The sequence below is a fragment of the Vipera ursinii genome, assembly GCF_947247035.1.
Source record: "Vipera ursinii genome assembly, chromosome: Z".
NCBI classification, from domain to species: domain Eukaryota; kingdom Metazoa; phylum Chordata; class Lepidosauria; order Squamata; family Viperidae; genus Vipera; species Vipera ursinii.
The window spans coordinates 24,552,195-24,578,152 of NC_139517.1; the positions used below are offsets into that span (position 1 = coordinate 24,552,195).

A 25,958-nucleotide genomic window follows, 5' to 3' on the forward strand; every position below is an offset into this window, starting at 1 on the left:
GAGGCTTGAAAATTCCTCGAAGAACATGTTTATTAGTTAAAAAAGTATCAGCAAGATCAAAAGTGAAGCTGAGTATGAAAATACAAGAAACAATTGTCCAATTACAAAGTTAAATATCCTATCCACATAACTATGCAAGCAGCTATATTCCTCAATATACTTATTTGGCACGCTTTTTATGCAATACCAGTCCCTAGTCTGGGGAGCAGTAGATGACCTTGGTTCCCATAAGACAGAAGATTATTTTGACTAACGAAGACCTGGGCAACCCCCTCCCTCCATTCTATGTGGCAACCTAGAATGAGAAGAAAAAATGGCTGCAGTTATGCTCATTGTAGAGTTGACACTCATTGAGCAACCTGTTTCAATTTAAGATAAAAGCAATTTAAATTGCCACAAAGTTTTTGTTTATCTTTTCTTTGTTTTCCCTTATTTGAAACAATTGACAGTTAAAATATTTACAATAAAATAATCTACTTAAAAATGTGAAGTCCTTATGAAAGGAATGCATAAGCATAAGGATTACATAAGTCTAGATAAACATGATTTTATTAAATGGAAATGAAGTATTAATGCCATGTGGAATTTAAAAACATGTTTGAATAGTTCAAGGTCCTCTCTGTTTGAAGCAATCTTCCTTAAACCCTATTTGGAATATAAAGTGCTGCATACCTACACATATTGCCATTTTTTTTACAAAGGAAAATAAAATCTAATATAAACTAACATTTTATTTATTTATTTATTTTATTACATTTATATACCGCCCTTTCCCGAAGGACTCAGGGCGGTTTACAGGGTGATTAAAACAAAAATACAAAAGTTAAAAACAAATTTAAAAAATATATATCCGTCCCTGAATAAATAAAACCCCAGTTTAAATTAAATTAAAATTAAAATTCTCAGCCTGGGCCAGAGAGCTCGAAGAGCCAGGTCTTCAGGTCCCGGTGGAATGAACGGAGGTCGGGGACAGTCCTAAGCTCCACTGGCAGCTGGTTTCAAAGGGCAGGCGCACCCACTGAGAAGGCCCTATCCCTGGGTGTTGTCCACCGGCAATCTCTTACCGGTGGCACCCTGAGAAGACCCTCCCTGCGGGAGCGCACTGGACGAAGGGAACTTGATGCCAGCAGCAGGTGTTCCCTCAGATAACCCACACCCAGGCCATTTAGGGCTTTATAGGTCATCACCAGCACCTTGAATCTCACCCGGAGGGCAACCCGGGAGCCAATGCAGCTCGCGGAGTAGAGGTGTTACATGGGAGTATTGGGAGACCCCCATCACAACTCGCGCGGCCATATTCTGCACCAGCTGAAGCCTCCGAGTGGTCCTCAAGGGCAGCCCCATGTAGAGAGCGTTGCAGTAGTCTAAACGGGAGGTCACGAGCACATGAGTGACTGTGCGTAGGGCATCTTGGTCCAGATAGGGTCACAATTGGCGCACCAGGCGAACCTGGGCAAAAGCCCCGCTGGTCACGGCTCCTATATGGTCTTCAAAATTGAGTCGTGAATTCAGGAGGATGCCCAAGTTGCGAGCCCTATCAACGGGGGGTAACACCTCACCCCCCATCGTTAGAGATGGAATAGTCTGGTTAGCCCAAGATGCTGATATGCACAGCCACTCAGTCTTGGCGGGATTGAGATGAAGCCTGTTTCTCCCCATCCAGACCTGGACTGCCTCCAGGCAACGGGACATTACGGCGAGGGCATCACTGGGTTGATTTGGGGTGGAAAGAAAAAGTTGGGTATCATCAGCGTACTGATGATACCCCACCCCGAAACCATGAATGATCTCACCCAGCGGCTTCATATAGATGTTGAACAGGAGGGGAAGAGAACCGACCCCTGAGGAACTCCACAAATGAGAGGCCTCGGGGCGGATCTCTGCCTTCCCATCAATACCGACTGCGAACGGCCCAGGAGATAGGAGGGGAACCACCGTAAAATGGTCCCTCCCACTCCCAACCCCCTAAGACGCTGCAGTAGGATACCATGGTCGATGATATCAAAAGCCGCTGAGAGATCTAATAGGACCAGGACAGAGGAACAACCCCTGTCCCGAGCCCACCAGAGATCATTCACCAGCGCGTCCAATGCCGTCTCCTTGCTGTATCCGGGCCTGAAACCCGATTGTAAGAAGTAAGAAGTAAGAAGAAAAGAAGTAAGAAGTAAGAAGAAAAGAAAAAAGAAATCAAACAGAAAACTAAAAGTGAAAGAAAGGGGAACAGTGAAAGAAAAATAGAAAAGTTATAAGTTCGGTTATAAGCTTATCTCTTACTTACTATGGTTATTATATAACTCTCTTCTCACTACAATCTGTTGTATCTAATCATCAAGACCATAACTTATAGGTTAATTATTTTCTGTTTTATGCAAAAAAATCAATGAAGGTTTCCAGTCACAAATAAATATAAATATTGTCTTATCCCTGGTCAAAGAAGTTAATTTAGCCATTTTATGAATGCTGTGTATATGCTGATAGAATTATTCAGCCCTGTGGTTTGACCAGAGTATAAAGGTTTGTACAAATGAGAATTGTGTCAGTTGGGGGTGCAGTATAAAGGGAGGAACAAATCATGTTACACAACCCAGAATGATTATGGATTAACATGAATGATAGTACTTATCCTGAAGTCACTTTGTTCCCAGCTGCATAGCAAATAAGCTGCTAGGGAGAGGTCTCTGCAAACTAGTTGTTATACTTTTATTAGAATCTGGTAATTGGCTTGTAACATGCATATGGTTTCTGAAAAACCATGGTCTTGGACTCAGGATAAGATAGACACAGATTAATGTAGTATCCTGGCACACATGATAGCTTGACTGGGTAGCTGTGGATATTAGCCCCCCCCCTTCCCCGTCTCCCGGCTTTGAGGACTTTCCATTCATACTCTTGGATAGAGTAATATATTTCCACCCAAGAATGGTTCACAGTTGGTGGATTCTTTTAGTCTCACAGTTCCTTCTCCAAGAGCAGGGGGCAGATGTGATCAAGGGGGTCTTCACTCATCTCCATCAAGTATGATAGTTGTTTCATTTCAATGGTTCAAACAGACATTCATGATGTAATCATCTCAATGCTTGTCTACTGCAATGTACTGCATATGGGGCTGCCATTAAAAACCATTTGAAATCACCAATTAGAAAAAAAACACTTTTAAAAAAAACTTGAAAGAGGGGTCAAAGAGGCCATCTACATTAAAACTGAACAGCCCTCTCTTAACAGAGGTGGAGGAATATGACACCACCTATCTCCTGTTTACAACATAGCTCTTTCAGCAGTTCCAAGAAAGTTCCACATCAATTTGCACTATTCTGGATGTACAGTGCCTCAACGACTCTCAGAGAGAGTGCTAACAACCAGATGATGGCAAGGAATATAAATCCTTCCATTCCCCACCATTCAGTTAGAACTGAAGAAGCTTCTTAGATGAGAAGTGAAATGTCTTCAAGGAAAAATAAAGAAGTCCATTTGCTTTTTGAAAAAGCACCTTTGGGAGTGCCCTCATAGATTTTCCCCATAATGGTATTTCATGTCTTCCATTAATGATGCATCATCACCATAACTGAATCCATCCACCTTGCTGCTGATTATCCTTTTCCATTTCCTTCTACCTTTCCCAGTTTTAGAGACTTGCTCACACAGCTAGCTTTTACGTAATGTGCCTGATGTATTTGAACCTAATATATTTATACCTGGAATGACAAACCTGGGTTGATTTCTTGATGACATATAAATTCATTTCCCTGGCAATCCATAATATATTCAGAATATTTTTCCAAAATCACATTTCAAAAGCATCAATATTCTTTCTTCCTATTTCTTCAAAGTCCATTTCTAATTTAGGAGTCAGATAAAATTAAAATATAAACTTTATGCATAGAGAAAATCAAATTATCAGTTTGTCATAAGTTCACTTTCTACATTGCCATCCAAGAGTTGATTCCAATTTGAAATAAATTATTTTGAGATTTCAGACATCAAAGCATACTTCCAGAACTTAGTTAACATTCTTCTATATCAAATATAGAAGGGACGCGGTGGCTCAGTGGGTTAGGACGCTGAACTTGTCGATCGGAAGGTCGGCAGTTTGGCGGGTCGAATCCCGAGTGCCGCGTAGCAGAGTGAGCGCCTGTTACTCGTCCCAGCTTCTGCCAACCTAGCAGTTCGAAAGCACGTAAAAATGCAATTAGAAAAATAGGGACCACTATGGTGGGAAGGTAACAGCGTTCCGTGCGCCTTTGGTGTTTAGTCATGCTGGCCACATGACCACGGAGACGTCCTCGGACAAGCACTGGCTCTTCGGCTTTGAAACGGAGATGAGCACCGCCCCCTAGAGTCGGAAACGACTAGCACGCATGTGCGGGGAAACCTTTACCTTTACCTATATCAAATATTGTTTTTAATAAAAGGTATTACTTAAGTTAATTTACAAAATGAATTCAGTGTATTTGTAGAAATATGTAATTTTACAAAATATAATGAAATATCACAGGCTAAAGTGAGAATTCAACTTTTAAGGTTTATTTATTGTATAAATTATTTTCCTAAAACATTGAGATTTGCAGCATTGCTACTACATATAAAAGAATGGTCTGTTCATGGCATTTCCATCAATTTTAAGAAAACAAACTATAAATCATATACCAATTTTCTCTAATATTTGATGTAAATGTAATATTTTTCTTTAACTGAAAATCCCTTTGTTGGACATTTAATGCTAATCTAAACTCTGTAGCAAACTGATCATACAGTGTTTGACTTGTTCTCTTTTTGAATCATATTTCACTAGCAATTTTTAAATAAAGTTCAGCAGATACTCTGAATAAGAAGATTTTCAAACTAACTCAAATGTCTAAGAACAGGTAGTCCTCAACTAACAACAGTTCATTTAGTGACCATTCAAAGTTACAATGACACAGACAAAACTGACCTATGACCATTTTTCACACATAACAGTTGCAGCATTCCCATGGCCATGTGATCAAAATTCAGATGCTTAGCAACTGACTCATAGTTATGACGGTTGCAGGGTTCTGGAGTCATGTGGTCACCTTTTGTGACCTTCTGACAAGCAAAATCAATGGAGAACCAGATTCATTTAACAACCATGTTGCTAACTTAACAGCAGTGATTGACTTAAAACCTATGACAAGAAAGGTTGTAAAATGTTTCACTTAACAACAAAAATGTTGGGCTCAATTGTGGTTTTAAGTTGAGGACTACCTATATCTTTCTTCTTTTTGAGGGGTTTTTTAAAGTGTAAAAGTTATTTTGATGTGATCTAATTATAAAGGTTACTTAATTTCCAATCAGGTACAGCAAATATAGTTCAGATATTGGAAGCTTGATTTATTCATCTGCATAGACAATTCAAATAAGGTTACAATCAGTGGCATTTCCAATATAACATGTCTTGTACTTTTGCATTTTTGATTGAAATTGAAATGATGTATACCAGCCACATTCATGGCAAAATTTAGAATGTAATGATATTAGTTTTATGTAACATACTAATAAGTGTAAGAGAATAAAAATATACCATAACCTTCTGTTCTCTACAAATTTGTCATGACAGAACTAAAAGTAAGTGATGTAGTCAGCACTAAACATTACGGGTAAATTAACAGTAAAAGTCTGATAGGTTTATGATGTTACATGTCTTTGATATTGCAAGAGAGACTCCAATGCATATTTGATTTGGAAGAAGATGAGTAAATTTCCTTGGATTACCAGAATAAAGGGAAACCCAGTGTTGGGAAACAGAAGGCTCATATGTGCTGGCATCTGACTTTGATTCCAATTCTTTTGCTAAGTGAGCAGTTCATGGTCAGAGCTAGCTGTTTCATCTAGATACATATTTGCTTCTGTTACAGGAACAAAGTGTTGGTTATTTCATTAATGGCCAATATTGTTGCAACAGGTGCATTGGCAGTGAGAAGACTGGATGATATTTATTTATTTATTTATTTATTTATTTATTTATTTATTTATTTATTTATTTATTTATTATTTAAACTTATATACCGCCCTTCTCCCGTGGGACCCAGGGCGGTTCACAAGGTGATTAAAACAATATAACAATACAAAAGTTAATAACAAATTAAAATAAATTAAATTATCCTTAATTAAAATCTAAAACCCTTAACTCTAATTAAAAAACCCAATTACAATAGGTTAAAAATTAAAAGTTCTCAGTCCTGGCCAAAAGCTCAAAGAGCCAGGTCTTCAGGTCCCGGCAGAATGAACAAAGATCAGGGGCAGTCCTGAGCTCTACAGGTAACTGGTTCCAAAAGGCAGGCGCGCCCACAGAGAAGGCCCTCCCCCTGGGTGTCGCCCTCCAGAAATCCTTTGCCGGCGGCACCCTGAGAAGGCCCTCCCTGTGGGAGCACACAGGACGAAGGGAACTTGATGCCGACAGCAGGTGTTCCCTCAGATATTCTGGACCCAAGCCATTTAGGGCTTTATAGGTCATCACCAGCACCTTGAATCTCACCTGGATGGCAACCGTAAGCCAATGCAGCTCGCGGAGCAGAGGTGTTACATGGGAGTATCGGGGAGCCCCCATCACAACTCACGCGACCGCATTCTGCACCACTTGAAGCCTCTGAGTGGTCCTCAATGGCAGCCCCATGTAGAGAGCGTTACAGTAGTCTAACTGGGAGGTCAAGAGCACATGAGTGACTGTGTGCAAGGCATCTCGGTCCAGATAGGGCCGCAACTGGCGCACCAGGCGAACCTGGGCAAAAGCCCCCCTGGTCACGGCTCCTATATGATCTTCAAAACTGAGCTGCGAATCCAGGAGGACACCCAAGTTGCGAGCCCTATCAACAGGGGGTAACACCTCACCCCCCATCATTAAATGTGGAATAGAATGATTCACTCGAGATGCCTGTACGCACAGCCACTCAGTCTTGGCAGGATTGAGTCGTAGCCTGTTTCTCCCCATCCAAATTATACTGATGTTCCAGGTTTTTCACTTATAGTTTATCACTACTCCTCAAGTTACATTCATTCATTCAATAATTGTTGAATGTTATGAGATCACCAAGATAGCAGGTCAAAAGATGTTCTAATCCTTTGTGATAGTAATAAATCCATTATGGTGGGAGTAGTGAAAAACAAATCAGACTCTCGAGGTCCTTAACAATGTTTCAATAGTACAGTTGAAGCTTCCAATTTCATTTGGCTTAACATGATAGCTAGGTCCAGGCTTGTTAAAATTTCTCAGACACAAAACATGGAATGGCTAGATAAGAATTTTTAATGGTCACTAGAAGACAACCAACCTGGATTAGTTTTGAAAGCTCTCTAATGCAGCATGCTTGGAGTAGGAATTAAAATAATTTTACCATTGATTCTAGTAGAAGAGATATTTGTGAAAGCACTTGGCTTTTTCTTCCTTTCAAAAACAACCTTATAATTTTGGTCAGTATAGTTCAGAAAACAGATGTTATTGGAAACTGAATATAAGCTGAAGGTAATTAGGTTTTTTTAAAAAAAAATGTAGTCAAACACACTCATGTTTTCAAAGGAATTCACTTAATAACCACTTTTTGTGCATAAAAGCTGTTGGACAATTTAGTATTTTTATTGCAAGTGCTATAGCAAGGGAAAGAGATAATGTTATATTTATTTCAAGTATTAATTTATTTATTTACAGGACATATATGGTTATGTAACTCATACTCTAGCTGGCTCAAAACAATCCATAAAATTTGGATAAAATATGTTCTTTTCCTTGGGGGCCAGATCAAACATCCTTATAGTGCAACCTGCCATTCTAGTCCAATGCCTGGGGGAATCTAGATCTTCAGAGATCTCCAGAACAGGGGTCCCCAACCCCTGGGCTGCAGCCCACTACCAGGCCTTGTGCCATTTAGAACCAACGAAATGAAAGTGGAAGTGGTGGGCAAATATGAGTGTGCACATCTCCACTTCTGTGAGCAGCAAGGGAGTGTGTGTATGCAGGCTCCATTTGTGTGAATGTGTGCGCTTGCCCAGTGCTCATGCAGAACCATCCCCTTCCCCCACCAATCTGCAAAGTCAAAAAGGTTGGGGAACTCTGCTCTAGAAGGCTAAAAATGTTTGAAAAGTATGCATTTAATCATTTCCTTGTTGGTCACCATATTGCTCACTCCAATAATAATAATAATAATAATAATAATAATAATAATAATAATAATAATAATAATAATAATAATAATAATAATAATAATAATAACAATTATTATTATTATTATTATTATTATTATTATTATTATTATTATTATTATTATTATTCGCACAAATTGATTACAAAACTAGACATGACCAAGTTGCTAAACTAATCCACTGGACATTGTGTAAAAAATACAACTTGCCTGTGTCTGAAAAGTCGTGGGAACATAGGGTGGAAAACGTTGTTGAGAATGAGAGGGTGAAGATCTTGTGGGACTTCCAAATACAGACAGATTGCCATTTGGAACACAACACGCCAGATATCGCAGTCATAGAGAACTGAAGCATACAGTTGATTGATATTGCTGTACCAGGAGATGCCAGAGTCAAAGAAAAAGAACTGAAAAAAATTATGAAATACCGTGACCTGGCCAACAAAGCTGTCCGATTATGGATGAAATATATAACAGTGATACCCATTGCCATCAGAGCACTGGGAACTGTCCAAAATCTTTTCAAAATACATCAAGAAATTGCAGCTTCCTGCAATAACTACAGCAAAGCTACAAAAAACTGTGCTACTCAGAACATGTTACATTTTAAGGAGATACCTGGTTGATACCTAGGATGATGGCAGCAACCCATGTCAACCATTAGTGCCAGTCAATTTGAATGTTCAGTTGACTGAGTTTCATGTTTTATGAATAAAAGTTTTATAATAATAATAATAACAACTTTGTCACTTTGAATGTATACCAATTGGCATACATCAAAAATGAAATTTCATTGCATACAGCTCTCAAAGGGGTGTCTCTCTTCGGATTAAGTTGGTAATCGTGTTTCTTTGGAATACACACACACACACACACACACACACACACACACACACACACACACATATATATATATATATATATATATATATATATATATATATATATACACAAAATTATGGAACCATTTTTTAAAAAAAAATACATTTTAAATGGGGATGCATGCTTTCATTTTAAAATAGTTACTGATGAAATAGGAGGTATCTATTTTTATCTTTCTATCCATATACATATATTTCTTTTTCAGCAGTTTTTAAATATATTATTGAATATATTATTATACATTTTAGCCTACTGTATCTTGGTTCTCTTATTCAATATTATTTAACATTATATCAGTCCCCAAATAAGAAGTTGTCATAGAAAGAGAGGGAGGCTACCCTTACACCATGCTGTATTGTTAAGCCTTTTATGTTGCTGATACTAGGATTGCAGCTGTGTATTTGTAAGGAACTAAATGTATTATTTCATGGGATGAAATTTCATGGGATGAAGAAAGGGCCTCCATTTTCCAAACATTTTCAATAGAATAGATTTGATCTCTTTGTTTTTTATGTTGTATATGATAGGATTTAACATTGGAGTTAAAATACTATATTGAATAGAGATCACTTTGTCCAGATCCATGAATGATTCTGAACTTGGCTTCATATAGTGAAAAAAAGATGTAAGGTAAAATAAACCCACAACAATAAGATGGGAGCTGCATGTGGAGAAAGCTTTTTGCCTGCCTTTTGCTGATTTAATTTTCAGGATGGTTGAAATGATGCGAATGTAAGAGACTAGGGTAAAAAGAAATGAGCTAAAACCTAATGCAAACACAAATATTAGAAGAATAATGTAATTAGTGAGAATCTTTGAACAAGACAAAGCCAAGAGTGGAGGAAGGTCACAAGTATAGTGTTTAATGACATTGTTGTTGCAAAAATTGAGATTTAGCAAAGGAAGGGCATTGGCTATAGAATGAAAGAAACCCAGGAGCCAAGCACCACTCACCATCTTATTGCATACCTCTTTTGTCAAGTATCTGCTGTAGTGCAGAGGGTGACATATAGCCACATATCAATCATAACCCATTGCTGAAAGGATGAACACTTCTGCACCAGCAATTTGAAAAAAGAAGGCAATCTGCGCAATGCATCCTTCCCAGGAAATAGTCCTCTGCTTTTGGATAAAGTTTGCCAGCATTTTGGGAATGATGACTGAGGAATAGCAAATGTCAACAAAAGCTAAATTGCTGAGAAAGAAGAACATGGGGGTGCAAAAATGAAGCTCAGACCTTATCACCAATATAATTACCATATTAGCCAGAATGGTGACTAAAAAAATGATCATAAACAAGAAAAGGAGAAAATCTTGTATCCTTGGATCATTGGAGAGTCCCAACAGAATAAACTCTGTTATTACAGTTTGATTTTCCAGCTCAGATAATTCAAGAATCATTCGGCATGAAATTTGACAGAGAAACTTTATGCCAGTCACCCTCTCCCAGCCCACGATGTCAGGGCTGAGTCAATTCCTGGCAAAACCAAATGGATTAACACTTTGTTGATCCAAAACTTGAACTCTGATCTTGTACAAAAACACTAGGGAGAAGAAAAAGAAGATAAAAAGTATATTTGCAGTCCAAGAGGTTCCATCTCTGACTATAGGAGGAGAGATGTTACCTCCCATTGATAGAGCACACAATCTGGGCGTCCTCCTAGATTCACAACTCAGTTTTGAAGATCATATTGGAGCCGTGGCTAGGGGGGCATTTGCACAGATTCGTCTTATATACCAATTGCGCCCCTTTTTGGACCTGGATGCCCTACGTACAGTCACCCACGCACTCGTTACCTCCCGTATTGATTACTGTAATGCTCTCTACATGGGGCTGCCCTTGAAGACCACCCGGAGGCTTCAGCTGGTGCAGAATGCAGCTGCACGGGTTGTGATGGGAGCACCCCGATACTCCCATATTACACCCCTCTTGCGTGAGCTGCATTGGCTACCAGTTGCCCTCCGGGTGAGATTTAAGGTGCTGGTACTTACCTTTAAAGCCCTACATGGCTTAGGTCCGGGATACTTGCAGGACCATCTGCTGCCGGGAACAAATTCCCATCGTCCAGTATGCTCACACAGAGAAGGCCTCCTCAGGGTACCGTCAGCTAGGCAATGTCGGCTGGCGACCCCCAGGGGGAGGGCCTTCTCTGTGGGAGCGCCAGCCCTATGGAATCAGCTCCCCCCTGAGCTTCAGATGGCCCAAAACCGCCAATCCTTTCGCCGCGGCCTCAAAACACTCCTGTTCCACCAGGCTGACCTGGACTGACAGGCATTTTAATTAATTTATATTTAGAATTTTTAATTTATTTTTAAATTCTTTAATTTTAATTTATTGCACAGATGTTTTCAATTTTATTTTTATCTTGATTTCTGTACTTATTATATGTTTTGTTGTTAGCCGCCCTGAGTCCTTCGGGAGATAGGGCGGGATATAAATCCCATCAATAAATAAATAAATAAATATTGCACAGGAATGAAAGTGATAGTATACATGAGATATACTCTCTGCTTATTGTATATGAATTAAAGTCAGACATTATATTAGGAGAAACAGTTTCTAAGGATAGCCATGCTGAAAATACAGATATGTTTGGAAGATGAAATGTCAGTTTATCAACTGTTGTGCTATCCATTATTTTTAATGTGAACACACTTGCTTAGTTATCTCTAAGAATTCCTTAATTTCCTATTCATGTAGTTAATGAGAACTCTTTCCTGCCTTTTACTAATAAACACATCATTGAATTATTCAGATTTTTTGGTTACTAGATATATGCATAGATTTAGCAACAGTATAGAATTGTTTTGCTACTATCTTTCTCTGCAAATCTTTCTCACCCTCCACCTCATCTTTGCAGCCATGCACTTTTTTGACATTCTGTCCAAGTAGTAAGTACATGATGCTGTTGTTTTTTAAGAGTAGTTAGGAATGGCTAGATCATGATATTTGCTATGAGAAACTGGAGAAAGAAAGATTCAAATAGTATTTGAAAGGTTTGGAAAAATAGCTGAATGGAAAAGTTATGTGCAAGAGCTCCAGTTTTTCAAGTGAATGGTTGTCTGGCAACTTTGATAAGATTAACACATTTTTCAGCAAGAAACCCACTTTGCGCCCTATAGATTTACTCTGAGTTATTGCTATAATTGAAGCAACTGACATTGAAGTGAAGGAACTCTGTACATGTTTCTATGTTGTGAAGCAGAAGTCAATAGTCTATGCCCATGATGAATTTTTGGTAACCCAACCCAATTGCTGCTAATACATTTTATTGAAAAAAGCTGTTTTTCCCCAATCATTACAGTAATTCTGTAAAGAGATTTTAGGACTAAAATATGAAAAGATTTTATTATAATAAAAAAAATTGCTCTTACCACAAAACACAGGAGATAACCAGTTACCTTCTAGGATGTAGTTGCATTACAGCTATGAAATGCTCAGCATCTTTACAGTTGACATTTAAGTCTGGGGAAATCTTCCTGGGGAGGAAGATAATAAGAAAAGCAGTGAGTCAATGCTGCAATTCCTTCTGGAATTCAGAAGAATGGAAAACAATACGGAATACATCCTCCCCAACTAATGTTATGTACAGCTTAGATATATCCAAAGGGGTTTCTTCAGTGGTGGGATTCAGCCTGTTCACACCAGTTTGGCAGAACCCGTAGCTAATCTTTTGTTGCCCAGGCCCAGAATGGACTTCTGGAAGCAGCATCCACACAGAGAACTGGTTGTTCACATTGTTTTAATCCCACCACTGAGTTTGTTTGTTTTTCTTAAAACAGCAACATTTCAAATAATATTAAAAGTCTACATGAAAAGTTAATTTGTTATGAAAAGAATGCAATGGCTTGCAAACAGCAGTATATCAGTCATAAGCTATTGCTGCAAAAAGGAAAACTTCAGTGCATGCTGTCAGAAGAATTAAAAACATTTGAGTGACACAGCTTTTATATGAAATTGTTGGCTGATCATGAAATTAATTAGCATCTTAGACACAATGGTGGAAGAAAGACAGATATCAAGAAAAGACAGGTGATTTAGAAAGAAGTACATAGGATTGTGGAGATGATTTACATTGATTAACATAATAATCATCATATTTCCAATCAAAGTGATTGCATAGATCAAAGCAAATAGGTAGAAGACGGAAATCTGAACTGATGTTTCGCCTAGAAATCCCAAAATAATGAAAGAAGTCCCTCTGGTCTGATTTTCCATTTCTTTTTCCCCAGTAGTAATATAAACTATAATTAATGAAAACAATCAAAGTTATTTGGTCAAGTAAAATAATATAGAACATAAAAAAGAAAGAAATCTTTGTAACAATAGTTATTTTTTGTCTTATCATGTAGATTGCTCCTGTAGATATTACTTTCTACATTTCATGCCCTATTGCACGGGGCTACTCTTGAACACCATTCAGAAGTTATAACCAGTAACACATTAAGTGTTCACAGCCTTGCTCACCTATATTACATGACCTGGACTGCCTCCCAGGTTCTTTCTGGGTGCAATTGAAGGTGCTGGTTATCACCTTTGAAGCCCTACATGGCACAGACGGTTATTTGAAGGACTGCCTTCTCCTGTAACACTTCAAATTTATGTTACAAATGTGAACAACAAGAAGAGACATTTATTATGTTTGACGGACTTATTAACAAGCTGAAAAATTTTGAATTCAAATGCATCCAGTGACTCAAAGTATTTTAAAGTCTGCTATACCAGAAATCTTTCTTTTGGGATGGAAAGATTGATGGAAAGATTCTGCAATACTTTCAGTGGAGGAATGTTTGGTGAAGATGATGCATGTGATTACCCAACAAGAGATAGCCAGGAAAAAACAAACAAACACCAATGTCTACATTTATTGCTGAACTAGAAAGCCCTTGCAAACTTTTTGTGTAAACCAAAAATTAAATGAACTTATATTTTATAGTCTTAATGATTCCACAGAATAAATTATAGAAAGAAGAAAGTGATGATGTACTTTTAAATAAAAGGGCAGTGAAGAAAGATTTGTGTTATTGATTTACCCATTAAAATTAACTAAGTATAAAAATGTAAACAGGTATTAAATTATCAACCATATAAAATGCTATCTTAGTCTTTATTATTAAGCATATAATTTCATTGTATCTCTAATACATAAATTTCTCTACATGGTGGTACAACCACCTGTGTGAGTGTCTTTCCATTACAATTTCAACAATTGTGAACTATGTACAATAATGTGAAATGACAAATCTCAAGCCTTACTCAAAAGATAATAACAACATATTTATTTTTTTATTGAAGAGTTTTATAAAAGTTACAATATTATCCCATCCCCAACCCACCCTTAAACCCCCTCCCCCTCCCCCACTATAATAATCATAATCTAACTAACATTGATCAACTATGTAAATAACCAAATACATAATACACTTTAACCCGCCTATAACATAATTACGAACACTCTAAAAACAACATATTTCAATTTGTTAAATTTGCAACTGAATTCTTATACCTAAAAATGAATCAGTGTAAAATGTATTATAGATAATTGCACAAAGAATGACTTGTTGGGTAATCACATACATATTTAAAGAAGAAACAAATTAAACTAATTTAAATCCCTGAGTTATATAGCTGTGTATCTGCATCTATATTAAAATATAGCAACCTTATATGTTTTGGTGGAGATCTATGGCTTTACACCAGCCAGGATAAATGGATTCTCACATTGCAAGTATAATTATCCTCCCATCTTAGTTAGTGCGGACTTTGAAGAGATATAGAAATCATTCTGGATATTTTCCTCCTGGTTAGAGCTAGAATGGCTATGGTGTTCAGAGTAAAGTGCTACAGATGATTTTTCATGGGTTAAAAATGGGGTTATACTTTCCAAACAGTTTCACCAAAGCAGATTTGATCTCTTTGTTCTTGAGACTGTATATAATGGGATTCAACATTGGTGTTAAGATGCTATACTGAATAGAGATCACTTTGTCAAAATCCACGAGTGATTCTAAACTTGGCTTCGTATACCGGATAAAACCTGTAGTGTAAAATAAGCCCACCACAATGAGGTGGGAACTGCAGGTGGAAAAAGCTTTTTGCCTGCCTTCTGCTGAATTAATTTTCAGGATGGCTGAAATGATGTAAATGTAAGACACCAGGGTGAAAAGAAATGAACTCAAACCAAATATAAAGACAGAGATAAGAAGAACAATATAATTGATGAGGTTGTTCTTACAAGACAAGGCCAAAAGTGAAGGAAGTTCACAGCTATAATGTCTGACGGTATTGTCACTACAAAAATGCAGATTTAACAAAGGCAGTGCATTTGCCATACCATACAACAAACCCATTCCCCAGGATGCACCCACTAACTGTCTACAGGTTTCTTTTGTCATGTTTATGGTATAATGTAGTGGGTCACATATAGCAACATATCGGTCATAAGCCATTGCTGAGAGGATGAACACTTCTGCACAAACAGTTTGGAAAAGGAAGAAATTCTGTGCAATGCATCCTTCCCAAGAAATTGTCTTCTTCTTTGTTATGAGGTTTCCTAACAATTTTGGGACAGTAACTGATGAATAGCAGATGTCAACAAAAGCTAAATGTCTGAGAAAAAAGAACATGGGAATCTGCAGGGTAAACTCAATCCTGGTCACCAGTATAATCACCATGTTGCCTAATAATGTCATTAAAAAGATGATTAGAAACAAGATAAAAAGAAAATCTTGTAGATGAGGATCTTTTGAGAGTCCCAAGAGTATGAACTCTTTTATTTCAGTTTGATTTTCCATCTCAGATTATTCCAGAAAAATAAGATCTGTCCAAAAGAAAATCGAATGGAAATTGTTTAATATAGGATGCACATAATCACTGCAAATGATAATAATAAATGTAAAAACCTATGTCTTTAAGAGATAAAGGAATATTCCTGGGCACAATGAAGAATAGATTACAAATGAGTTTGTTTGTTTGTTTGTTTGTTTGTTTAAGAAACAAAATAGAATGAAACCACTTAACATTATCAAAGTGATAGTTTACTGGATTCTTTTTATATGTGTTTTAACTGATTTTTCACAGTTTTCAATTCTCCTATTAGTATATTTAATTGAGATGAAAAATAATTAAGGAATTAATGTATTCTGGGAAACTACATTTTAGAAACATTCCAAATATTGATGGATAATCTTCTTTGTAATATATTTTATTTGGTTTAAAAATCACTCAAAGGCTGCAAATAATTCAGAATCCAGAATATATGATCATTATCTCAGTAACAGCCAACTAAGGAAACACCTTACACCAATACTATAGGCTTTACACTACTAAAGTATTTAAAAATGTAAATAAAATAATAAATCAGGATAAATGCAAATCCTGACCTTACTACAAGAATTACAATTATAGGAGAATTGTACAATTTCAGAATGAGTTTATTTTTAATGTAATAGACTTAGATCATTGATTCGGTCCAGTGCTTTTTTTGTAAAAGAAAAAGGTGCCGGAACTCACACATGTCATACAACCCGCTTTGTTTCCATCCAAAAAAGGTACCGGAACTCCATTCTGAGCGTTCTATGACAAAAAAAGCCCTGATTCTGTCATAAAAACACTTACTGAAGATTATTTTCCAAAATGATTTTTTTATGTTTGTCCAGTAATGTAGAATGCTGTTGTCGTGTCATTTAATAGGTAGAAATAAAGTCAGTTCATCCCCAAAGTTTATGGTATCACAATTAATATTAATTTCCATTTTCAAAACTGCATCTTTTTCTCACAGGGAAAAAGCTGTAGGAAATATTTTGTAATCTAATAACCATTTCTGTGGACCAACTATTCATATCTGGACCAACTACTTCATGATTTGGAGAGAAACAGTAAAAAGAGAAGTTTGAATATAATGTGCATTCTTTAGAGCAAGATAGATTTGAGCATCTTTAGGTCACTGAAGAATTTTGCCTTAAGTAAAAAAAACATTTTTTTTAAAATATTTCTATCTGACCAAATCCTTTCAAAACCATTTGGAAGCTGGGAAAACTTGGAGAAAACTGCAGAAATACATTTTGGCTCCTTTTTAAAGAGTATCTATATTTACTTCTATATTTTTAATCTACAGTATATTTGCATCTACCTAGATAGAAATCTTATATTCTCACTTATCCTTTCCATGCACATGAAAGACAAATGAACACAAAATATACTGAATATCAATCAATAGGATGAGGCACATCAGCCAAAAGACAAGTGGTGCAATTTGTAACAGTTTCACAAAATATGAAACAACTAACTATACAAAGGAGCTTAAAATAACACAAACAAAGAACCATCTAACTGAGAATTGATTGGAGAAATATTTCAAATAGAACAGTAGTTTTAGAGTAATTTTTCTAATGGGTTCTAGGGGGGAAATCATTAAAATGTGAAAATATAAAGGGATGAAACTCACTCATATTTCAATCTTGATATATTTTGTTTCAAAGGTACAAATATGGCTGCATCTTCTTTTAAATGATGTACTCTTTATAAGAATACAGGATCTTTTTTCTTTTTTTTTTGAGTTCTTTTTTTAAGTTAAAAGATGAAGTCATTTCTACTACAAGTCTTGTACTTATATCTCTTCATTCTATCTAATTTCTTTTGGGAATGCATTTGCAATCCAAGCCAATTGAGAATTTCTTCTCCACAAAGTAGCATAAGTACTTTATAAGTATTATGAATTAAATTTTAATAATATATTTGCCATTTATTAATATGTATATTTTTGAATACGAATTTATTAAATATATATAGTCAGACATTCAGAATAGAATGGAACGGAGCGAAACGGAATGAAACGGAACAGAACAGAATAGAACAGAACAGAACAGAACAGAACAGAACAGAACAGAACAGAATAGAATAGAATAGAATAGAATAGAATAGAATAGAATAGAATAGAATAATAATAATAAGTTGGAAGGGATCTTGGAGGTCATCTAGTCCAACCCCCTGCTATACCCTATACCATTTCAGGCAAATGGCTGGCCAGTCTTTTCTTAAAAATTTCCAGTGTTGGAACATTCACCACTTCTGGAGGCAGGTTGTTCCACTGATTAATTGTTCTAACTGTCAGGAAGTTTCTCCTTAGTTCTCGGTTGCTTCTCTCCTTGACTAGTTTCCATCCGTTGCTTCTTGTCCTGCTTTCAGGTGCTTTGGAGAATAGCTTGACTCCCTCTTCTTTGGGGCAGCCCCTGAGATATTGGAAGTCTGCTATAATCTCACCCCTCGTCCTTCTTTTCATTAAACTTGGCATACCCAATTCCAGCAACCGTTCCCTATATGTTTGAGCCTCCAGTCCCCCAATCATCTTTGTTGCTCTTCTCTGTACCCTTTCTAGAGTCTCAACATCTTTTTTACATCATGGTGACGAAAACTGGATGCAGTATTCCAGGTGTGGCCTTACCAAGGCATTGTAAAGTGGTATTAGTACTTCACGTGATCTTGATTCTATCCCTCTGTTAATGCAGCCTAGCACTGTCTTGGCTTTTTTGGCAGCTGCAGCACACTGCTGGCTCATATTGAAGTGATTGTCTACTAGGACTCCAAGATTCCTCTCACAGTTACTACTATTGAGCAAGATACCACCTATACTGTACCTGTGCATTTGTTTTTTCTTATGTAAATGTGGAACCTTATTTTTCATCATTAAATTGTTATATTGTATGATTACTTCATTTGAGTGTGTCTAGGGATATTTAAAAATCAGGAACCTTTAGCTTTGGGTTCATTATGCAAAACATAGATTAGATTCTGCCTGGGATTTTTTTCCAAATTTTTTTTTTAATTCCATTTATATCCCGCCCTTCTCCGAAGACTCAGGGCGGCTTACAAGCTTAGCAGTAGCCTTCATTCTATGTATATGCCTGCTTATTAGGGCTTTCACACACACCCCAAGCGGCATTATTACAAAGTCAGCTTAATTGCCCCCAACAATCTGGGTCCTCATTTTACCTACCTCGGAAGGATGGAAGGCTGAGTGAACCTTGAGCCTGGTGGGATGCAAACCTGCACTAATTGCAGGCAGCTGGTGTTACTTAAGGAGGCATTAGCCCACTGCTCCACCAAGGCTCATTATATTGCCAATCAATATAATGATCACTATCTATGATAAGGAATAGGTGTTTAGGAATTAAATAGATGTTCTTTAAGGCATTGTGTTTTTTATTATTTTTGTTTTGTTTTATTTTCCCATTTTTTAAAATAGTGCTTCCTGTCAAGTTTTTTTTCTTTCTTTTTCATCCTTTCTTTAAAATATGAAGAACTTATGTGCTTTTCATTGTTCAGTCATAGCACTTAAACATATATATTGCTTCACAGTGCTTTACAGCCTAATCTCTAAATAGTTTACAGAGTCAACATATTGACCCCAACATTCTGGGTCCTCATTTTACGGACCTCAGAAGGATGAAAGGATGAATAAACCTTGAGCTGGTGAGACTCTCGAATGGCCAAACTGCTGGCAGCCCACAATCAGCAGAAGTAGCCTGCAGTACTGCATTCTAACAACTGTTCCACCACGGCTCGTAAGAAGAAGCTCATAGGAGAAATGATTATAACTATAAACTGTGTTAATTGTTAGCAAGGAATTTTCATGTGGGAATATTGTCCCATCTGAGATACCATTTTTTTAGACTGTGGAATATATGATACCTTTGTATAGAATGGATAATAATATGTCAAGGATAAATCAGCCAATATGCTGTTTTGGAAAAGAACACTGGACTTGATTTTGTTCACTTAACATAAATATAAATATATGGACTTAGAGTTGGGGATATTATTCAGTCCCTACCTTAATGTTTATTTTGAAAGGTAAGGTAAGTGCAATCCTTCTGGTCACTTTCTGTAAGAACATTCAAGTAAATTCTTCTGCCTTGAAAAATATTCCTGATTATTGCTTGAACAGTGAGCAATTCTAAACCTAAGCACATTTCCATTTTATTGATGGCTACAATTGATTAATAGGAAAATGCTAATGATTCAGAAAATCTGTACCTCTCAAATGTTAATGGAATGCCAATGTATGTCTCTTTTTGAAATAAAAATGTTCTATATTCATATAGCAACTTTTATATTGATTCATTGGATGAGACTAGTACAGGCTCCCAAAACTTTACAGAACTTTCTAGGGCATGTTCCAATTCAGCTGATCAACTGAACTTTGGACACTTTGGAAATAATTCTAAGCAATGATAGCTAAAGTAACAGTCAGAGAATTTATTCCTTTTTTTAATTTTAGGAACCTCAATGAGCTTTATGAAAATTCCAAGTTTTCCAAGAATGCAGCTTGATAACTGCCTCAGGAATAGACTACACTAAGTAGACTCTTCATTTTCCTGCTTGACTTAGAGCTTAAGGTCAACATGTTCTCAAATTTTCTTAGTTTTAACTTTGCATCTTAAGACATCTGCCTACAAATTACTCATGATTGTGTGTGTGTGTGTGCATGTGTGTGTGCATGTAAAAGCAAGTCAAAAGGAATCAGAACCTTAATTCAATGCAATGAGAATTGAAAGTAGAAATGTTTAATATCATCTAAACTGAGCTATACTTTGCCTTATAACTTTATATATATTTGTATATATTTATTTGTTTTATAGATGAGTAAACAAAAATGGAGAATCAAACTGATTCATTCATCTTCCTTTTCCTTGGACTTTCCCATGATCCTCAACTACAGATTTTCCTTTTCTTGATCTTTTCAATAATTTTTCTAATTACACTATCAGGAAACATCACAATAATTTTGATCATAAGAATGGATCCTTCTCTCTCTGCACCCATGTATTATTTCCTCACCCATTTGTCCTTTGTTGATATCTGTTACTCTTCAGACATTGTCCCTAAGATGTTAATGAACTTTCTTATGAAACAAAAGTCAATTTCCTTCACCGGTTGTGTTATCCAAATGTTTTTCAGTTTTCTACTAAGTGTTACAGATGTTTTTCTACTTTCAGCAATGGCATATGACAGATACATAGCTGTTTGTCACCCACTTCATTACATAATGATCATGAATAAAGCAATATGTACTTACCTGGTTACAGGAGCGTGGATAATGGGTTTATTGGCTGCAACCATAAACACAGTTCCCATATTTGGCTTACAGTTTTGTGGCCTTCGAGAAATTAATCACTTCAGATGTGAACTTCCATCACTATTGAAAGTATCTTGTTCTGATACTTTTCTTAATAATAGGATTCTTTTATTTTCTGTATTAATTTTTGGACTTGGTTCCTTCTTACCAACTTTGATCTCCTATATTCACATTATCATCAGCATCATGAAGATCCATTCTGCAGAGGGCAGAAGAAAAACTTTCTCCACCTGCAGCTCTCATCTCACTGTGCTGGGTTTGCTATACATGACAGGAATGTCTCAGTACATGAAACCTAGCAGTGTATCTTCCATTACACTGGATGAGCTTTTCTCTATTCAATACAGCATTTTGACCCCCATGCTGAACCCAATTATCTATAGTCTGAAAAATGAGGAAGTGAAGAAGGCACTTAGAAGAATATTTACAAAAAAGTAAATGCTAAATGATCCTTAAAGTGTATAGTTCAGAAAGTGAATTTCTCTTTCTCTGGCTCTTTTTCTGCTTCATTCTTCTCCTGAACAAGCAACCCTGAAATTTCCTCTCTTTCATTGGGGACTCTATCATATTGAAAAATGTTGTCCTTTCTTAATTTATATGTGTTAGTATATTGTACTTTATTTAACTTGTATATATTATACAATACAAATTATTAAAATAATAGCAAAATTCAGTTTTTAACCACAGTAATTAATAACTCAAAATGACTAGGATATAATAACTCGGATTGAAACAAATACTCATCTTGCTGTTATAAACAAAATTTGTTATGACATTTACTATACAAAGGGTGCCTAGGCAATCAGTTTTTGAGAATATAGACCTTGAATATAGACCTTGAATGACTTTAAATTAAACTTTGATATTGAGAAGTTATGTTCCTCAACAGTTACTGAGAATTGATAAAAATCAATACAGTATGAGAGCTGTAGAAGTATTCAGAAATGTGTCTAGTGTGTTATTGCTGTGAAAATATTGTACTGCTTGAACAGAAGTCAGGACAGCTTTTAGAGAACAAATTAAAGCTTAGAGTTCCTCATGCATTAGTGTACCATCAACATCACATTCCTTGTGAAGTTCCTGTCAATTTCAATTGTAAATGTTTACATATCTGCAGTAATTCACATTCATTCCAATTCTAAATATTCCATGTGATCTATAATACTGAAAAAGCTATAATATAAATATAAATATAATATCATAAACCAGGGGTCCCCAACCCTCTGTCCGAGGACCAGCATGACAGCAATCAGTCCGCACAAACAAAGCCCCATCCGCAAGATGCAGGCAGCAGACAAAACCATGCACCTTCTGGTCTGGGGAAAAACCTCTTTCCACAGAACCAGTCCCTGGTGCCCAAAAGGTTGGGGACCTCTGTCATAAACCTTTATTTTAAGGATAGTGCTGTTGTATCTAATATAGACAAAGTTATTTTGAAATTTGTTTTTAGATCACAGAAGAGATTTGTAGTCAAAATAAATTTTCTTCCTGCTTTTTCTGCTGCTTTCTATTGTGAGAATTTGGTGTCAATGAGAAAAGAGTCTGCAATTTCTTTGGTAATATGATCTTTATAAACTTTTTTCTTTTTCTTCAAAAATATGTTTCATAGTTCAAAACATATTTTTGATAAATGTGTTTAAATGATCTCTAACTTTTATTGCCCCTTCATGGATTACTGCCTTGTCATGGCGAAGGGGCTTGCATAATTCAATGAAGCTATAAGCTATACCGTGCAGGGCCAAGACAGAAAGGTCATAGCAGAGAGCTCTGACAAAACGTGATCCACTGGAGAAGGAAATGGCAACCCACTTCAGTATCTTTGCCACAAAATCCCTATGGACAGTTCCAAAAGGCAAAAGGATATGACGCTGGAAGATGAGCCCCTCAGGTCAGAAGGCGTCCAATATGCTACTGGGGAAGAGCAGAGGGCTAGTACTAGTAGCGCCAGAAAGAATGAAGTGACTGGGCCAAAGCCAGAAGAACGCTCAGCTGTGGATGTGTCTGGTGGTGAAAGGAAAGTCCGATGCTGTAAAGATTTTTTCTCCATAGGAACCTGGAATGTAAGATCCATGAATCAAGGAAAGCTGGACGTGGTCAAACAAGAGATGACAAGACTGAACATTGACATCTTAGGCATCAGGGAGCTTAAATAGACAGGAATGGGTGAATTTAATTCAGATGACCATCAGGTATACTACTGCAGGAAAGAATGCCTCAGAAGAAATGGAGTAGACTTCATAGTCAATAAAAGAGTAGGAAAAGCAATACTGGGATACAATCCTCAAAATGACAGAATGATCTCAGTTCGAATCCAAGGCAAACCATTCAATATCACAGTAGTCCAAGTCTATGCCCCAACCACCGGTGCTGAAGAGGATGAAATTGACCAGTTCTATGAAGCCCTACGGCACCTTATAAAACTAACAGCAAAAAATGATGTCCTTATCATCATGGGGGATTGGAATGCTAAAGTAGGAAGCCAAAAGATAACCAGAATAACAGGCAAGTTTGGCCTTGGAGTACAAAATGAAGCAGGGCACAGGCTGATAGAATTTTGTCAAGAGAATATGATGGTGATAGCAAACACTCTTTTTCAACAACCCAAGAGATGGCTCTACACATGGACATCACCAGACGGTCAACACAGAAATCAAATTGACTATGTGCTCTGCAGCCAAAGATGGAAAAGCTCTATACAGTCAGTAAAAACAAGACCAGTAGCTGATTGTGGCTCAGACCACAAGCTTCTTGTTTAGGCTTAAACTGAAGAAAGTAGGGAACAGCGCTAGGCTACTCAGGTATGAATTAAATCATATCCCTGTTGAATATACAGTAGAGGTAATAAATAGATTTAAGGAATTAGATCTGATAGACAGAGTGCCTGAAGAACTATGGACAGAGGTTCGCAACATTGTACGACAGGTAGCAACCAAAACCATCCCAAAGAAAAAGAAATGCAAGAAAGCAAAATGGCTGTCTGAGGAAGCTTTGCAAATAGCTGAGGAAAGGAGGGAAGTGAAAAGCAAGGGAGAAAAAGAAAGATATGCTCAATTGAATGCAGAATTCCAGAGAATAGCTAGAAGACATAAGAATGCTTTCTTAAATGAACAGTGCAGAGAAATAGAAGAAAACAATAGAATAGGGAGGACCAGAGATCTTTTCAAGAAAATTGGAGAGATGAAGGGAATGTTTAATGCAAAAATGGGCATAATAAAGGACCAAAATGGCAGGGACCTAACAGAGGCAGAAGAGATTAAGAAGAGGTGGCAAAATTACACAGAAGAACTATACAAGAATGAACTTAACATCCCTGATAATCACAATGAGGTGGCCACTGACCTCAAGCCAGATATCCTAGAATGTGAAGTGAAGTGGGCCTTAGAAAAGCTGAGCAGCAACAAAGCTAGTGGAGGTGACAGTATTCCAGCTGAGCTATTCAAAATCTTAAAAGACGATGCAGTAAAAGTGCTTCAGTCAATTTGCCAGCAAATTTGGAAAACTCAACAGTGGCCACAGGATTGGAAAATATCAGTTTACATTCCCATTCCAAAGAAAGGCAGTGCCAAAGAATGTTCAAACTATCGCACCATTGCACTCATTTCTCATGCTAGTAAAGTTATGCTTAAAATCCTACAAGCTAGACTCCAGCAGTTTGTGGATCAAGAACTACCAGAAGTACAGGCAGGATTTCAAAGAGGCAGAGGAACTAGAGATCAAATTGCCAACATATGCCGGATCATGGAGAAAGCTAGAGAGTTCCAGAAAAACAGTGGCGTAGCGTGGGGGGTGTAGGGGGGGCCGGCTGCACTGGGCGCAACATCTGGGGGGGCGCGCTCGCACTGAGCTGCTCAGGGAGCCCCAAGGGCTGCACAGAGTTGGCTTGGCTCCGCTCTCGAGCTGCTCTTTCTTGCAAAGTGAAATGAGTCTGGCAGGTGAGATGGGCGGCCACATAAACTGAATAAAATAAATAGAAGTGGCCAACTCTCCGCCCAGGCTCAGGCCAACCGCAAGCGCCCCGCAGGCGCCCTGGCAGGTTTGGCCGAGCGAAGACGGACCCGCTGGCCGGCCGGCCTAGCTTCGTGCGTATGCGTGGCTTTATTTAGCGGGGCTCACGTGCGAGCTTGAATGCAGCGGCTCTTGCAGGTCGGAGCCCCGCCCAGCCGCCCTCGAGAGGGACCCGGAAGCATCCCGCATGCGCGCAACTCTTCTTGGAAAGTCTACGCCGCTGCGGGGCGCGTCTTTTCAGCAGTGCCGTGACGTCACCGCCCGCCCGCCCCTCTATTTCCGCTTCCGGTTGCCTTGCCCTGCCCCGGGTGCTGACAACCCACGCTACGCCACTGCAGAAAAAACATCTACTTCTGCTTCATTGACTATGCTAAAGCCTTTGATTGTGTGGATCATAACAAACTGTGGCAAGTTCTTAAAGAGATGGGCGTACTAGACCATATTATTTGTATCTTGAGAAACCTATATGTGGGCCAAGAAGTAACAGTGAGAACTGGACATGGAACCACTGATTGGTTCAAAATTGGGAAAGGTGTCTGGCAAGGCTGTATACTGTTGCCCTGCCTATCTAACTGTCAACAAAAGTGTGTATAGTCAAAGCTATGGTCTTCCCAGTTGCAATGTATGGCAGTGAAAGCTGGACCATAAAAAAGGCTGAGCATCAAAGAATTGAGGCCTTTGAACTATGGTGCTGGAAAAGACTCCTGCAAATCCCTTGGACTGCAAGGCGATCAATCCAGTCAGTCGTAAAGGAGATCAACCCTGACTGCTCTTTAGAAGGCCA

At 37.6% G+C, this 25,958-nt stretch overlaps 2 protein-coding genes across 2 annotated transcripts; one reads left to right on the forward strand and one right to left on the reverse strand.

Annotated features, from left to right (window-relative positions):
• Positions 1-14,888: 14,888 nt before the first annotated feature.
• LOC310650080 (olfactory receptor 8S1-like) lies at positions 14,889-15,827 on the reverse strand (the record flags this gene model as incomplete). The annotated part of the gene is made up of 1 exon (XM_083378915.1): positions 14,889-15,827. One exon carries the CDS (start codon positions 15,825-15,827, stop codon positions 14,889-14,891), a length of 939 nt encoding a protein of 312 aa, XP_083235041.1.
• Positions 15,828-20,686: 4,859 nt separating this feature from the next.
• Positions 20,687-21,607, forward strand: LOC310650338 (olfactory receptor 5G9-like; the record flags this gene model as incomplete). Its single annotated transcript, XM_083379244.1, has 1 exon — positions 20,687-21,607. One exon carries the CDS (start codon positions 20,687-20,689, stop codon positions 21,605-21,607), a length of 921 nt encoding a protein of 306 aa, XP_083235370.1.
• Between the last annotated feature and the right edge of the window lie 4,351 nt (positions 21,608-25,958).